At 40.9% G+C, this 14,697-nt stretch overlaps 1 protein-coding gene across 4 annotated transcripts in view; it reads right to left on the bottom strand.

Moving 5' to 3' along the window:
• Window positions 1-14,697, bottom strand: part of LOC124431910 (hemicentin-2) — an 85,227-nt gene that overhangs the window by 16,895 nt on the left and 53,635 nt on the right. For 3 of the 4 annotated variants that reach the window (XM_046980324.1, XM_046980325.1, XM_046980326.1), the window contains one exon: window positions 8,736-8,863. In XM_046980324.1, the coding sequence (XP_046836280.1) occupies window positions 8,736-8,863 (128 nt within the window). Of the gene's footprint in view, window positions 1-8,735; window positions 8,864-9,128; window positions 9,149-14,697 lie in introns of those variants that run through there. The other variant, XM_046980327.1, reaches the window with a different exon arrangement.

The following is a 14,697-nucleotide window of genomic DNA, read 5'->3' on the forward strand; positions in this document are numbered from 1 at the left end:
ACTCCATCAGAGACATTATATATATATCGTTTTAAGGACGAAACTTTAATCAGGAAATTTCTATAGATTTTTAAAGCCTCAATATTTTTTCCTCTCTGCAATATTTATCCGAGATATAATAATGATTTTTGTCTAGATTTAGTCGTATGAGTAACTTTTAACGAAGAGAAAAGGATTGGCAGAATGTTTGGAGTAAAAAGCTCGGTTATTGTCGGATTCCATCATGTCGGTATGACGACAACGACGACGTAGAGTTCCCTACGGAGCGTACGGTTTATCACTCGTCTGCAGACACAATAATACAATGGGAAATCCTCGCGATGATTATTTGCGCGCAGATGAAGAAGGGGCACTCTCAGGACGAGAATAATGAGTTGCTTTTCCCCTAGATGCTCGACGGTTCGAACGGGATCACTTACCTGCTAGGTTATATATGTTTACATTAGCATTTTTATCCTTGCTATATAAAAGAGTACGATACGGCATCATCGACGTCGAGAGCAAAGTGCATCGAGCTCTCTAGCAAAAATACGAAACGCGAGTTATTCGAGTGTTCGTTTGACTCCTTCGCGCAAACCGTAAGCGTAGCTTTTCCCCTTCATCAAATTCATCCTAATGTTTCGAACGACGATCATCAATCCGTAAGAGAATTCGCGTAATACGTACGCGTACAACGCTCCGCCGAGAGTTGACAATAGAGAAATCGGTATAGCGTCCATAAGAGGTACGCTCGGTGCATCGCAAATGTTACCATCCCTTTCTCTCTCTCGTTCTTTCTCTTTCGCCTAGCTCGACGTAGATGAGGAAGTCGAGAGCAGGGAAGTCACAGTCATTCATTTAAAGGATTAAAATCCGGGCACGCTTTTACGTGAGACGAAGCAAGAGATAAAGAGAGAAATAGAGAGAGGGAGAGGAAGGGAAGGAGGGAAGAAGGAAAGGGCAAGTACGATCGTTCACTTACTTAACAGGAAGGGCCCTTATTCTCTTTCTTACTCGTACTCGTCGCTTTTCGTGCCGTTTTCTCTATCCTCTTGCTTCCTTCGACTTCCTCTATTTCTCTCTGTCTCTCTCTCTCTCTCTCTCTCTCGCTTGTTCGCTTGCTCACTCGTTCCTCTTCGTTCTCTAGAGAGGCCACGACCAGCAATCAGCGTAATGCACCCGCAGACACACCCCACTGGTTTTCTCACCACTACATGCGCTTTCTCTCCACAATCACATAGCACGCATCCACACACATCGACGAGATGGAGTAAGTTAGAAAGTGAGAGAGAGAGAGAGAGCTATGGTGAACGAGGGAATACGGAAAACGACTGGAGGAGCAAACGTCCAGGATGCATGCTTCTCCCCCCCCCTCTCTCTCTCTCTCTCTCTCTCTCCGGACCTTTAACCCTGATAACGCGAAACCAAGTAATGCAAACGCAGTAGCAATCTCTTCGAGAGCCAACGAAATAGATCGCACGACTTAGATCGATAGTTTAAACTTTGTCTCGCACCCTTTTCCTCTTCTAGCTCTCACCATCTCTCTTTTTCTTCGATCGGAAACCAAATGGAGTACCTTCGGCAAGTTCGCGAACCGCGTCGAGTCGTAAAGTTTTAAATTCCCGACGCTATCTTCTCGCTACATTCGTACTCGTGAAAATCTAGTTCGATAAGATTCGAGGTTGCTCGAGTAGAGTAGTAGCGACTCTCAGAGTGAAAATCCTTCGGAGAGTATAATTATTCTAATGGCTTGGTCGATCTCGGAGAAACGGCAAAGTTCAGTGAGCTTAGAGATTATAAAAAATTTGTACGGAGACGTATAAGCGAAAATGTAGACACGTAGGAGAATAGCGAAAGGTAACTAATCGGAATGGAGACGGTAAAAGACAGAGGACATAGTTCCTTTTACGAGGAGCCTTCATGGGCGAAAGACGAAGCACGCAAACGTAGCAAAGTGGAAGGAATGCTTTTTCGTAATCCATTGAGAACGACCCCACACACGTCCGTCTTCCTAAAGTTATTCGCTCTGTTCTCCGAGAGAGCTTTTCTGAGAGAGCTTCTTTGAGAGAGAGCTCCCTCTGTTCTTTCGTAAAGTGCTCATGGTATTTGTTACACATTTTCTCGCGAAAAAAGGAAAAATCTTGAATCGGTACATTATACGAATAAGAAAAAAGATATTCATCAATTTATATGCGAACGGCGTTTGAAAAAGATTACAAGTTGTGCGAAATTTTTGTCCACGTACCTACGTAGAATCGTTTATTTGGCCGCTTGCCTGAATCTGCAATTTTAAGAAGGAAAAGGTACATAACTTTTGGACAACAGTGACTTAAACGTTTTTTCATCGAAATTGTCTTACGCGCTCTCTCTCTCTCTCTCTCTCTCTCTCTTAATCCTATCGCTAAAATCGATCCCGTTCGACTTTATATCGATATGACGTGATGAAATTGCAAGGCCGCTAATGCCAAGAGGAATAAAGGAATAGGACTCGATAAGAGAAATCCCTGTTCTACGGAGACATTCTTCCAAAGCCTCGTCGAAATGTTGAAACTTCTACTTGGCATTCTAGTTTTGAAGATCTCCCCGAGTCCGCCTACAAGATGAAAGCACGTGGACCGAATATAAAGCGTAAAGATTACGCTTTGGATCTCCTCTCGAACTACGACGAAATAAAGGCACGTCGACTCGTGCTCGTCTTATTCGTTAGAGAAACCTTGGATCTCTCGTTAGAGAATATCCACCGTTCTCGGAAATTGATCAAATTTAATACGTTACCGGGACGCGTCTAATCCATCTTTCGTCAATTCTTTAGAATTGTCTCGTTAATTATTTGTATCTTTTATGAATATTCATTATCGTTGAGAAAAGAAAAAGGAAAAAAGAAAGAGAAAAGAGAAATAGAGAGAATACGCTCGGCCAAAGAAATAACGAGAGATCGTGGGTAGCATAAATCTTGAAGCTTTCGGAGCCGATCTCGTTTCAGAATCATCCACTGCGAAAAGCCTTCCTCGTCTGAATACCCGAGATGGTAATACGATATTGCCCTTTCTCTTCGATCCTATCGAGTCTCGAGAGCGGAACGCACTATCCAATGATATTTGCATTGTTGTACTCACCGATAGAAGACGGATTCGTTGAAAATTTTCAGTAAAATTCGAATAAAAGGACTCCTTAGATTTCTCTAGTTCAATCGTTTTATGCTCGATTTTCTCGAATGACTTTCTTTTAAATATCGATTAAGTTATACGTATATATACATCTAATATGTAAGAAATTTTTTTTCAAATCAACGTCTCTAATAATCGTTCTCTAATAAAAATTGCTCGTACCAATGGAAATAATTCAGCGGACAATCTCGATATCTTCCCTTTTTTATTTTCCTTGGTCCCAACGGTACGGAAAAAATTTATGCGAGTTTCCAACGTACGGACGACACGCGGAAATGGCCACCTTCTATAAGATATAAAGGTCGAACGGACGTTGGGCAAAGTTTACGAACCGTAAAAATCGTATACCTACCTGACGACGCTTCGTTTTTTTTTTTTCTTTGTCGTTCTTATAATTAATTTCCTTTTCGGATTGCGCGCGAAACGACGTTTGCCGTTGTTACGAGATGAGAAAACCTACGTTTCTACGTTTCCATTTTTCTTCTTTTTCTTTTTTTTTCTTTTTTTTTATAGTACCTACTTTACTTGGACGCGTTAAACGTCGAAGACGAGTTCCGTCTCGAGCGACTCGTGACGCGTCGAGTGTCAAACAGCGTCTGTCGCCGATGTACTTTGCAGATACAAAGCGAAGCGAACAGGAGGGAAAAGCGAGGAAGAGGAAGGGAGGGAGTAGAGAAAAAATAAGGAAAAGCTGAAAAATGATTTGGCCATATACTCAGCGGTACATAAATCTTAATGAAAAATCTGTCTTGTTGAATATCGAGCGGGTACGGGCGGCCTGCCGAAGACGCGAACCGATAATGGAGATGGATCTGCGGATGAGAGACCGTGAGAGGAAGAGAGAGAAAAAGAAATGAAGAGAGAGAAAAATAATTCCGTGCTACCCTTGTGCACCAAAGTACGTTTCGTTGCTTCCAAGTCATATTTCGTCGTGGCAAGAGACGCTCCGTTGGCTGCCATTGGCTCCGTCGTGTCACGAACGGCGGATATTTACAATTTATGCGCGAGGAGGACTCGAGAGAGAGAGAGAGAGAGAGAGAGAGAGAGAGAGAGAGAAATATATACGGATATATAGTCAAACCGCTCGGGAAAACCGCAACGGTATATCCGCGTTGACATTTTCTCTAATCCAGATGTCATTAAAGCGGATTACTAGGGAGAATTAATATGCAAATTAATGCACGCAATGGGTCCGCTTCCTCTCTCTCTCTCTCTCTCTCTCTCTCTCTCTCTCTCTCTCTCTCTCTCTCTCTCTCTCTCTCTCTCTCTTTCCGTGCTGTTTCGTCCTTCGCGTGCGTCAACGCATACGCGCATATAGGCAGAATCGCTGCTGAGCGCATACAGGGGAAGAGTCAGTGAGATGCATGTGAGTCACCGCCGGCGAGCATTAGGCCACTCGAAAATCCTATTTACTTAACGTTGGCTCTCCCACCTTTCAAAGAAGTAGTCTCTCTCATATCGTGGTCGTAGTATGACGAGTACATTGCAAAAAGATTAAATGATAAATTTCTAAAGGACCGAGAGAGAGAGAGAAAGAGTCGGTACTTCCGACGCGAAACTTATCCGGCGATCGTTGTCATTTATCCATCCACTTTGCCGAAGGCCCCATAAACTCTCTTTTGTTTGTTCCTCCTGGCTTTATGTTTCTACTTGCAGTTTCATTCCGACTATACTCACGTGAGAATTTTTTATTGAAAATCTTTTGTCGAAGGCCAAATCAAGCAAGGGAGCAGACAAACGATATATCCAAAGTAAATATCCATTATATACGCACGTAGATATCTCGAGGAAACATTACAGACGTATAAGAAAAAATATAGAAAAATAATGACCTACGATTTGAACCTGCACTCGAGTTAATGCTTACGCTATGAGAAAAATATCACGAATGCAAGTACCGCGTAGAAGGGTACTGCATTAAACTTGTCTCGCGTATGGTCAAAAGATTTTTTCGCGTCCGTAAACTCGGCCCTGTTCAACGTTCAAAGCAACCAAGTAGTAGACTGCTGCTGCGACCTTCTTTCTTTCTTTCTTCCTTTCTTCCTTCTTTCCTTCCTTCTTCTCTCTCTCCCTCCCTCCTTCCCTCCTTTACTACACTCGTAGATGTTTCTTCATAGAGCTCGGCTTTTTACGCCTGGCTGGCAAGTTTTTTCAGCCGAGGCGTCGTAACGACTTCAATTTAGTGCTACGTTTTCAGCATATTCGCCCCCGTTACTCGTATCTCTTCCTTTTCCTCTACATTCGTCATCTTTAGATCCTTCCTTCCTTCCTTCCTTCCTTCCTTCCTTCTTTCTTCATCTCCGCGCGCGACTTTATACTTTGCATAAACGCCGTGTCAAAGTTAGAAACCTTTTCAAAAGACAGTAAGAAATCCACGGATACAAAGTTAACGGAAGGAATTTAGAATATAATAACGGGAAAGAAATAACCGGTGGGAAAAGCTTAAACGAAAGGATTGGTCCTAACGTTGAAGGCCCTTCTGTTAAATACATCTTCAATTCTTATTGTTAGTAAAACATTATTCGTTACGCGTACAACTTACTTGGGAAAAAGTTTTCAGTTTATTTCTTTGACTTTCGTTTTAAATCCCCGCGGATTTATGCGAAATAAGCGACGGTCGTCCAACGTTAATAGCTTCTTCCTTAAAACTTGGTAGAATAAGCTTTCAATTCGCAGCTTGCATAGAAATTTGACGGTAATCATGCGCGTTGCGAGTAAAGAAGAATTCTTCGTGGCCTAGACTTCGTTGTCGGTCCTTTTATTCGCGCTTCATGGGATCGAAAAAGAAGTAAAAAGATAAAAAAACATAAATCAAAGCGATTCTCTAAGGTATGGTACTACGATAACGTACATACCCTTTTAACGTTTTCTTCATAATAAAACAAAATTTATATAGCGAGCTAGAGATAATAGAGCGTAAAGGGAAAATTTTTCGAGAGATATGTTGACAGAAGAGAAAAGAAAAAGTATGAAGGACGGACCTTTTACTCACTGTTAAGAATCTCATCTAACTTAGGGAAAACAAACGAATCTTATCGTTAAGACATTTGTCTTAAATGATAAGATTTCGAGTAGGACGAAGAGAAAGAAAGAAGGTGGGAGAGGGAAGAAAATTGAAACGAGACGATTTACGACATTTTCCAGTTACTCCGACTGGTTCAAGCTTCTTTCTGACGCAACCCTGACACATGTACATTGTAAGACGGTCCGAATTGTGACGCATTCCTTTCAACCGCTTTCGACGACGACGACGACGACGACGACGACGACGACGACGAGTCTGCGGAGATCCGTGAGTGTGCCCGTCAAGAACTTAATTACGGAGAAAAGACGATTATGGACGAGTTAAAGGCTGGAGAAAGTTGGGGACAAGCAGAAAACGGAAGGTAGTCAAAAGAGGGATGGAAGCCGACCCTCCTCTTTTACTTCTCTTTCTCCTTTCTTTTTCTTTTCTTTCCTTATACCAGTGGAGAAAGCTCGTCCCGTGAATAAAAAGTTTCCGCGGGATTAATGGTAACGACGATAACGAAGCCGAGTGTCAGCGACAACCGTTTAATCTTTGCGCTGGACAATGATCGCGATCCTACGTCTTCTTCCTCTTTATTCTTTACCTCTTTGGCCCTCGCGTCTCGCAACGTTCGTTCTTTCCGCGAATCACATCAAATCCGTGAAAAAATATCAAATGAAATAGATATTTATCCATTAAATATACGTCAACCATGAATACGTTTTCCATATTTCCAGTTATCAAATTAACGCGAATGGACTGCGTTACGGCTCGCATAAATTACATTTCGTTCAATTATATTCACGATTACATTTGCCGATACTACTAACGTTTATTAAATAGGAATGAAAGTTTATCGACATTTTCAACGAGCGAACGAGTTTATGAAAATTTACCAAAATTTTCAACGTAACGCGCAATTAATTTCTTTCTTTTTCCTTTCTCTAAACGAATTACCTATAATAAAAGGGAAGAGAGAACAAGAGGTAAAAGGTTTAAAAAGTATCAACCATCGTAACCCCTCTTGTTCGTTAGTGTTCTTTTTGACGGAAAGTCAGATTTATCTTTCTCCTTACTCTCTTTTGAAGAGATATCTCTTGTAGAGAAGCTTTCGCGTTACGGTGGAAGCGATAAACCAGAGATAAATTGGGAAATTCTGCTCGGCGCTCAAATCTCAAGTTTAATTTTCCTTACTCGCGTTTGCACGGCATACATCGCGAGGTTTGCATAGCACATAAAGCGGCCAATCAAATGTCTGCGCGTGCGAGAAGGAAACAGAGAGGGAGAGAGAGAGAGAGAGAGAGAGAGAGAGAGAGAGAGAGAGAGAGAGAGAGAGAGAGAGAGCGGACTAGCTTCTATCTTTCCTTCGATTCCTTTTTTTCCTTTGGACGCGCGTGAAAGAAGAAACGAAAGACGAAATACAGAGAGAAATAGAAGGAATGGAAAGTGTTTCATCCTGTTACTAGGATTTCTACATCGTCTCATCTCCTATCTAGTTAAAATAGACATAGGTGAACGCACGTTTCTCTATACTTTTATTTCGTTTCGAACATTAACGACTTTTTTTTCTTTTTTTTCCATATAAAATTACGTCATTTCTATCTAAAAAATATACTTGTTTATATGTATATATATAGATATACATACATGTAGCATACTCTACCTACTCTCCAAATGCTTGGAACTTGTCGAAGTACCTTCCATCAAGCTTTTAAAGTTCGACGTTAAATTTTATTTTTCGAAACGTCCAGAATCCTTTCTACGTTGTCCGCGTTTTTCAAAAACCAAAAAAAGAAAAATTGCACGTCAACGTTTTAACGAAATATATTCGTTTTTCATCAACAAAAAGCGTTCGCGCGTGTACTCTAAATTTTAACTATACCATATGGACGTTAGGTAACCGAATTAAGTGTCTATTTGATGCACGTGGACGTACACGAGCGTATCACATGGGAAAAGAGAGGGAGGGAGAGAACAATAACTCGAGTTTGAAGGAAGTTTGAGATAGTTGAATGAAACACACTCTCTCTTCCTTCCTACGAATCCGATCTAAACGACTGTTTATCGTCGGTCACCACGTAATGTCCACTTTCGAGAAACACAAACTTATCTGAAGCAAAGTTTACCGCCTTAGAGAACGAAAAGCAAGAAAAGTCGGTTACCAACACCGTTACAGCTCGCGTCGCTTTTCTTCGAAGGCCCGAGTGATACACGGAAACAATGAAGTCCTTCGAACTAGGAAACTTCTTGCAAGCCACGCTCTTAGAAACTCTATCGTTTTTCCTTTTATTTGACATATATACCTCTTGTCTCACTTAACTCTTACAAATTGTTTTTGTCAGTATCGTTAAAACTCTCCTCTTAAATTACTTTTGTGATATTAAGCGATACAATTTTACGATATACTCTCTATATAATATTTTTATATGTAAATGTAATATTTTTAGATGTAAATATTACTCAATGCTTCGTTCGTTATTCCGTTTTATCCATTTTACGACACAAACAGAAATCCAAGCTTATACCTATCAAAAGTTAGTAAGTTATACGAATAAACGATCCTAGTTCGACAGTGAACGTACCTTTTGATCCTTCTGCCAAATGCACTGACCCCTCTTGCCTAGCACGCGACAGATCAACTTTGCATCTTGACCGGGATTAACTTCCGTGTACTGCGGTGTTTCTTCGAACTGCTGAATCCCGTGACAAACTGTAAAGACAATAATTAATTCAATACTAAACGAGATTTCTTTTGTTTTTTCACCATCTCGTTAGGATTATATAAAAATTCATTAAGTCGAGAGGAACGATTATTTCGTGCCGGTGTAACTTTACGTCGATAGGGTACGATTGTTTCAGAAAGAAAATAAATTCGTTTTACGTTTCCTTAACGAAGAGAGAAAGAGAAAGAGGACCAGTTGTTAAACGAGAATAAGAGAATACCAACTTTGTATTTCTTATAAATCATGACTTACTTTGTCAGGGGTATTTAACCCAGTTACTTCTCATTAAGGCAGTTATTTAATACGCAACTTTGTTGATTTACTTAACTCGCCATGCTCGGAAATTTTGTCGAGAAAGAGAGAGAGAGAGAGAGAGAGAGAGAGAGAGAAAGAAATAAAACAAGAGCTCCATTCATCGTAATATTTTTTTAAAACGCTTCCGTAAATTTTCGATAATCTTCGGCGGATTAACTTGGAGTGAATGTTTTTTTGATATTTGCAAATCTCGAAAGTACATAAATCGATAAAGTCGATTCCATACGAACGCAGGGAGAAGTCAAAGCTTCGATGATACGGCACAAATATAGAGAACGTACAGCATACATATATAGTTGTTAGATATATATGGCGTTGGCAACGTACAGTGCTTTCGCAGGATTGCAATGTTAAAAATTCAATTTTTCACCGAGGCAAAAATGATTAATAAAGCGCGCTACTCGCATATATACCAACTAGCATGGGAATAAGTTTGCAAAATTAACAAAGCACGCTCGGTCGACGAGCTGACCGTGTTTCGCGAATCTCCCAACAATATTTACGTATTCGCCAAAAAGAAAAACAATTCGGCCAGCTGCCGATCCTATTCATATTCTTCTCATCGATATGAAAATATACAAGTGATATATTCTTTTTCTTTTTTTTTTTTCGAATCATCATTCGCCATCAAAGATTTACGATAGTTTGCATATAATAGAGTCAATTCGATACATCGATTAATGCAATTTTCTCTTTTGAGAAGATTGGAATAATAAACGCTTAAATTAATTAAAACATGGTATATGTAAGATTATAAACGAGAGAGAGAGAGAGAGAGTTGCGAGACACTCGCAAAGCGAGTTAAGCGAGCAAACTCGAAAACACGAGCGAGGCGTCGAAAGACGGTGATGCGTAGATAAGGCAAGTAACTTCCGCAACAGGTCGCGTAAATTCGAAGCTTAGAGTCTCCTATAGACGCTAGAGTTGTTAATTGTGTTTGTACGTCCGTCTGCAATCGCAGGACGTGCAAATATATTTACTCGAACCAAAATTCGAGTTTCCTAGTACTCTGTGAGCTAGCTTGCCGATCAATAATATTGAGGTTAGTTACCGTTCATTCTATGGAAATTTCCAAGATGGACGTTTACGTGATAATATTCGAGTATTAATGAACGAACAACATTAAAATATCTGACGAGTTTGTTTTCTTGGTGAACATATTTGAAAGTTAACTTCGTCTTTCACGGATCGAACGATCGTCCGAACGAACTTTCGCGGTTTGTTACGTAGAAGCGTGGAAAACGTAGAATATAGGAGGAGAAGGTTTGGCAGTTTAGTCGTTAATTTCGTTTGCAATTTCGTTGCGTCTGGGTTGCCAGTACGAATACTCGTTCGAGTACTCTCCTCGTGGAGAAAGAAGAAGAGGAGGATGAGTAAGATAAAGAGTTTCTCTCGAATGGGTTTGGTGCAAATTTGCTTTGCGTGAGCGCGCGACCGATACTACTCGAGGAGGTGAAAAACAACTATTCGCCATTCAGGAACCAAAGGAGAAAGTTGCGCAAGTACGAAACGGTGTTTTCGTAGAGAGGAAATTAGCGGAGGATCGCACTCGTAGTTTCTACAGATGCAACGAGAAGAAAGTGTGCGCCCGCGCTCTCTCTCTTATCCGGTAAATCAAAGTTAATTAACGATGAACGCAAAGATAAAGTTTTTTTTAAATTCGATGGAACGATTTTCGAGGATGTAAAGTTCTTCGTTATTACCGTTTCGGTCTGCAACGAGGAGAAAGTCTGCTATCGGGGTGGGTTCCAGACGCGGTGTCGCGAAGTTTTAAAAGCATTCTGAGATTTTTAACGTGGCGCAAGTTACTCGCTTAAAACCGAGGAGAATTTTATAGTCGATTCGGGCATAATTTCATCGTAAATTATAGCTCGCAACGCCGGCTAACTTTTTCTTTATGCTCCCTTGCGAACCGAACTTCTTTGGTCTGTGGACGAGCAGGAAATATGGTGATTGTATACGTATCTGAACGGTACGTAATACTCCCGGAAACAAGCTACAAAATCTCTCGAATTCGTCGGCATTTTGACGAGTTTTAAGGAGAAAGGAGTTCTTAAAGGAAGAAGAAAAGGATGCGCTTGGATAGGGTGGAAAGAAAAGGTGAACAAAGGAATAAGAGAGAATGGACGACGAGTTCGCGGCGAGTTAATAAAGCACTTTGCTCGACCGTCGCCCGAAGCTTTTTGTTCGTTGATTTTTGCTCCTTTTGCGAGCGCGAGCGCAAACGAGGGAAAAAACAGAGTTGCGCACAGCCGAGCGCGAGAGAAAAGAGAGAAAAGAGAGAGAGAGAGAGAGAGAGAGAGAGAGAGAGAGAAAACAAAAAAGAAAAAAAAACAAAATGTTTCGTCGACGATCGTAGATATACTATTGACTTTGTAGAACTGGCGTGTGCGCGAGTTGAGCTGATAACTGGAAAAAATTTTAGATAACGCGATATCGCAGCGTCAGCCATGTTGACATTTAATCACGATAAAGCGCCAACTTCGTCCTGGGAGTTTATTTTTGATGCCGTCGTGGGATGAATTTAAATATAAAATCACGAACGGGCACGGCCACGGGAAGAATAAAGTAATTCACAGGATTCGAGGGAAACGTTCGTTCGAATCAACGACATCAAAATTTTACGATTATCGCAAAGCCATTTGCGACAAAGCCAGTGCGGTCTCTCGTTATTACAGGAACGAACGCGCACTACCAGAGTAATGTAAATATGAAAGCTTTGACGTTTGCCAAAGTCCAAACAATGTCACAAGGAAGAACCTTTCGACACTATGAACGATTAATCTCGCGCATATACAACGTCAAAGGGATGCCCTCGATATTATTTTCCCGCGAACAAAGATTTGGCATGTATTCCCCCACCGCCCGATCGCGCGGAACAAATCAATTGTATTATTATATTCGAACGACGCATCTATCGATTCGAAGAGTATAGAAGAGGTAAGATAAACTAGGATAGGATCCTTCAAATTGATCGAAAGTATATAACGGAAAATATTCGATAGAGGAACCGCTAATAATCGCGGATCAATGTAAATGGAGGATAACGCTAATTGGTTTTACAAAGACCGCGTTATCGGTACATTCCCGTCCTCGTTGTTGCTATCGTTGATTCGACGCGAAGCGTGCTCACGCGTACTTCTGCAACGAACGATCATCTATTAACATGTCACACCGCCTGTCAATTAACCATTACACACACCTGCCGCTTTCTCCAATATTCACAATATCCGACGAAATGTGGGATATACGATATATTGTGTGATCGGCGCTTGACGGCGATCGGGGAAAAAAAATGGATGAAAAAGTGGGTCGATCGTACGAACTCGAAGTATCTAATATCCGTTGGATATCTATATGGACGTCGAAAGAGTTACGCTTAAGGTGATATTAGATATGATACTTGTGTTCAACCAGGATAGGGCAAAGGGGAAGGGAGTAGGGGAGATTTTGATCGATTCTGATCGATTCTGATCGATTCTGATCGATTTTGATCGATTTTAATTCGATCGAGAATCGTTTCGTTAATTCGACGGGAAATACCGAGTGTCCCGAGAGGAGCATTCTCGTTCGAAATATATCTTAGAAATAACCTCGGCCGGGGGCCGCCTTTAAAAGCACTTTGCGAACCTCTTAGCGCGTACGACGAGAGGAATGCTTGTCGCGGAGACTTTTCTCGTCATTTTTTAACGCACACCCGACGGTGACACCGAGAGAGATTTCTTCACCACGGAACGAAATGGAAATGAACGATTAGACGATAAGAGGATGACGATGAAAGAGTATGAAGATTTTTCTTGTCAAAGTGACTTGGAAATAAATTACGAATCTCTTTGAAGAAAAAAGACTTTGCAAACTCTCTAGACGCGAGAAGCGACCGTAATTGCTTTGTAACTCGTGAACGTACTATCGAAATGGGGGAAAGGTTTCAAAATCGTTTCCCGTGAAATTGCTCGCATTTGCGGCATTACGTAGACCATTTGCCTATGCTATATCTCGTTCCTATCGTTAATTCCACCGTTCCGCCTTTTTTTTTTTATAATTTTACGCGTCGATCGCCTCTTTTTTCTTTGCTTTTGTTTTGTTTTTCTATTTTCTTTTCTCCTTGCCTTCTTTTTCATTTTCATTATCAATAATTCGTTATCGTTGAAAAGTCAAGTTCTCCTTTTGATAGGACGTCAACTACCGTACGTCCAAAGATCGTTAGAGCCATTCGATGAATTTAAAACGAATATAACTAATTAACAGTTATTGCGAGCTTCGATCGTCGAGCATTAGAGCAGTCGAATTGAAAATGGATCGATGCGTTTGAAATTCTCGCTTAGCTCGCTCTCTCTCTCTCTCTCTCTCTCTCTCGTGCCCTCGTCGATTCGCGCGACCTACTTCAAACAGTTGATAAAACATAACGAGGGAAAAAAGAAAAAAATTTCGGGAGGAGGAAAGGATTCGATAGGAAACGAGTTTTATTTAAGCACGCTTCGAAAACTTGACTAATACTCGCGGTTCAATGGTCGAAGTAATCGTAACGTGCGGTATATACAGGAGCCAAGGCCCGACGACGATTTAGTAACTGCGGAAAACCGAAATGAGATATTAATAATTGGACGTTTCAAAAACAAGTTAATGCGAACCGTTCGAATGGAAAACTGTAAAGCGTGCACATTTCAAAACCGCCAAATTATATGTATCCACGTATGAACATATTCGAGATGCGAATATATTTAGAACGAGAGAGAAAGAAAGTCGCAACCGAGTCAGTATTTTATCATACCGTATTTAATGGCTATTTGTTATTACTCAAAAGTGCTGTTACGAATCAATTGTAGTTGCGCAAAAAGAAGAAGCAATTAGACACATATGTATGTTCTAATTGCTTTTTCGAGAACGAACGTTCGATATTGCTAGTCCGAGCGTTTCGATACTATTTAGCGCGTATCGTGCAATACAAGTGAAGAGATAATGTAATAATAATACTCGTTATTGTATCGACGATAAATCGACTCCGTCTAGCGAATTTACCGGGCAGCCATTTTCGAGAAACACGTAAAAAAGCGTAAAAGGACCATATGCGCTGGCACATGAAACAATAACTTGCAATAATAATGCACGGATTCGCGTTCCTTCGAATCCACCCTTGATATCTTTCCCCAACAAATTCGTTGCATTGGATCGACGAAGTATTATATTGGCACTGAAAAGCACCGATCACGATGATCACGGAGAAGGGAATAATAAGAGGACTTGATGAAACGTTAATTTCTTTCGCGAATTGAACCATGGGAAATAAAATGTTAGATAAGTTTAAAACGATAATATCTTGATATTTCGATTTCGAAGGAAATTCGATTTCAAGTTGACGGATTGAGGGAAGGGAGAGAGAAGCGTTCTGCTCGAAAGGTTGAAAACGGCACGCGCGTACACCGTATTTACCGGAGTACGAAGTGGGCGTCGTCGAGATTGAAACGAAGCGTGAAACAACGAGCGGAGTTAATCGGAAAAGTGACGC

The sequence above is a fragment of the Vespa crabro genome, chromosome 22, assembly GCF_910589235.1.
Source record: "Vespa crabro chromosome 22, iyVesCrab1.2, whole genome shotgun sequence".
NCBI classification, from domain to species: Eukaryota; Metazoa; Arthropoda; class Insecta; order Hymenoptera; family Vespidae; genus Vespa; species Vespa crabro.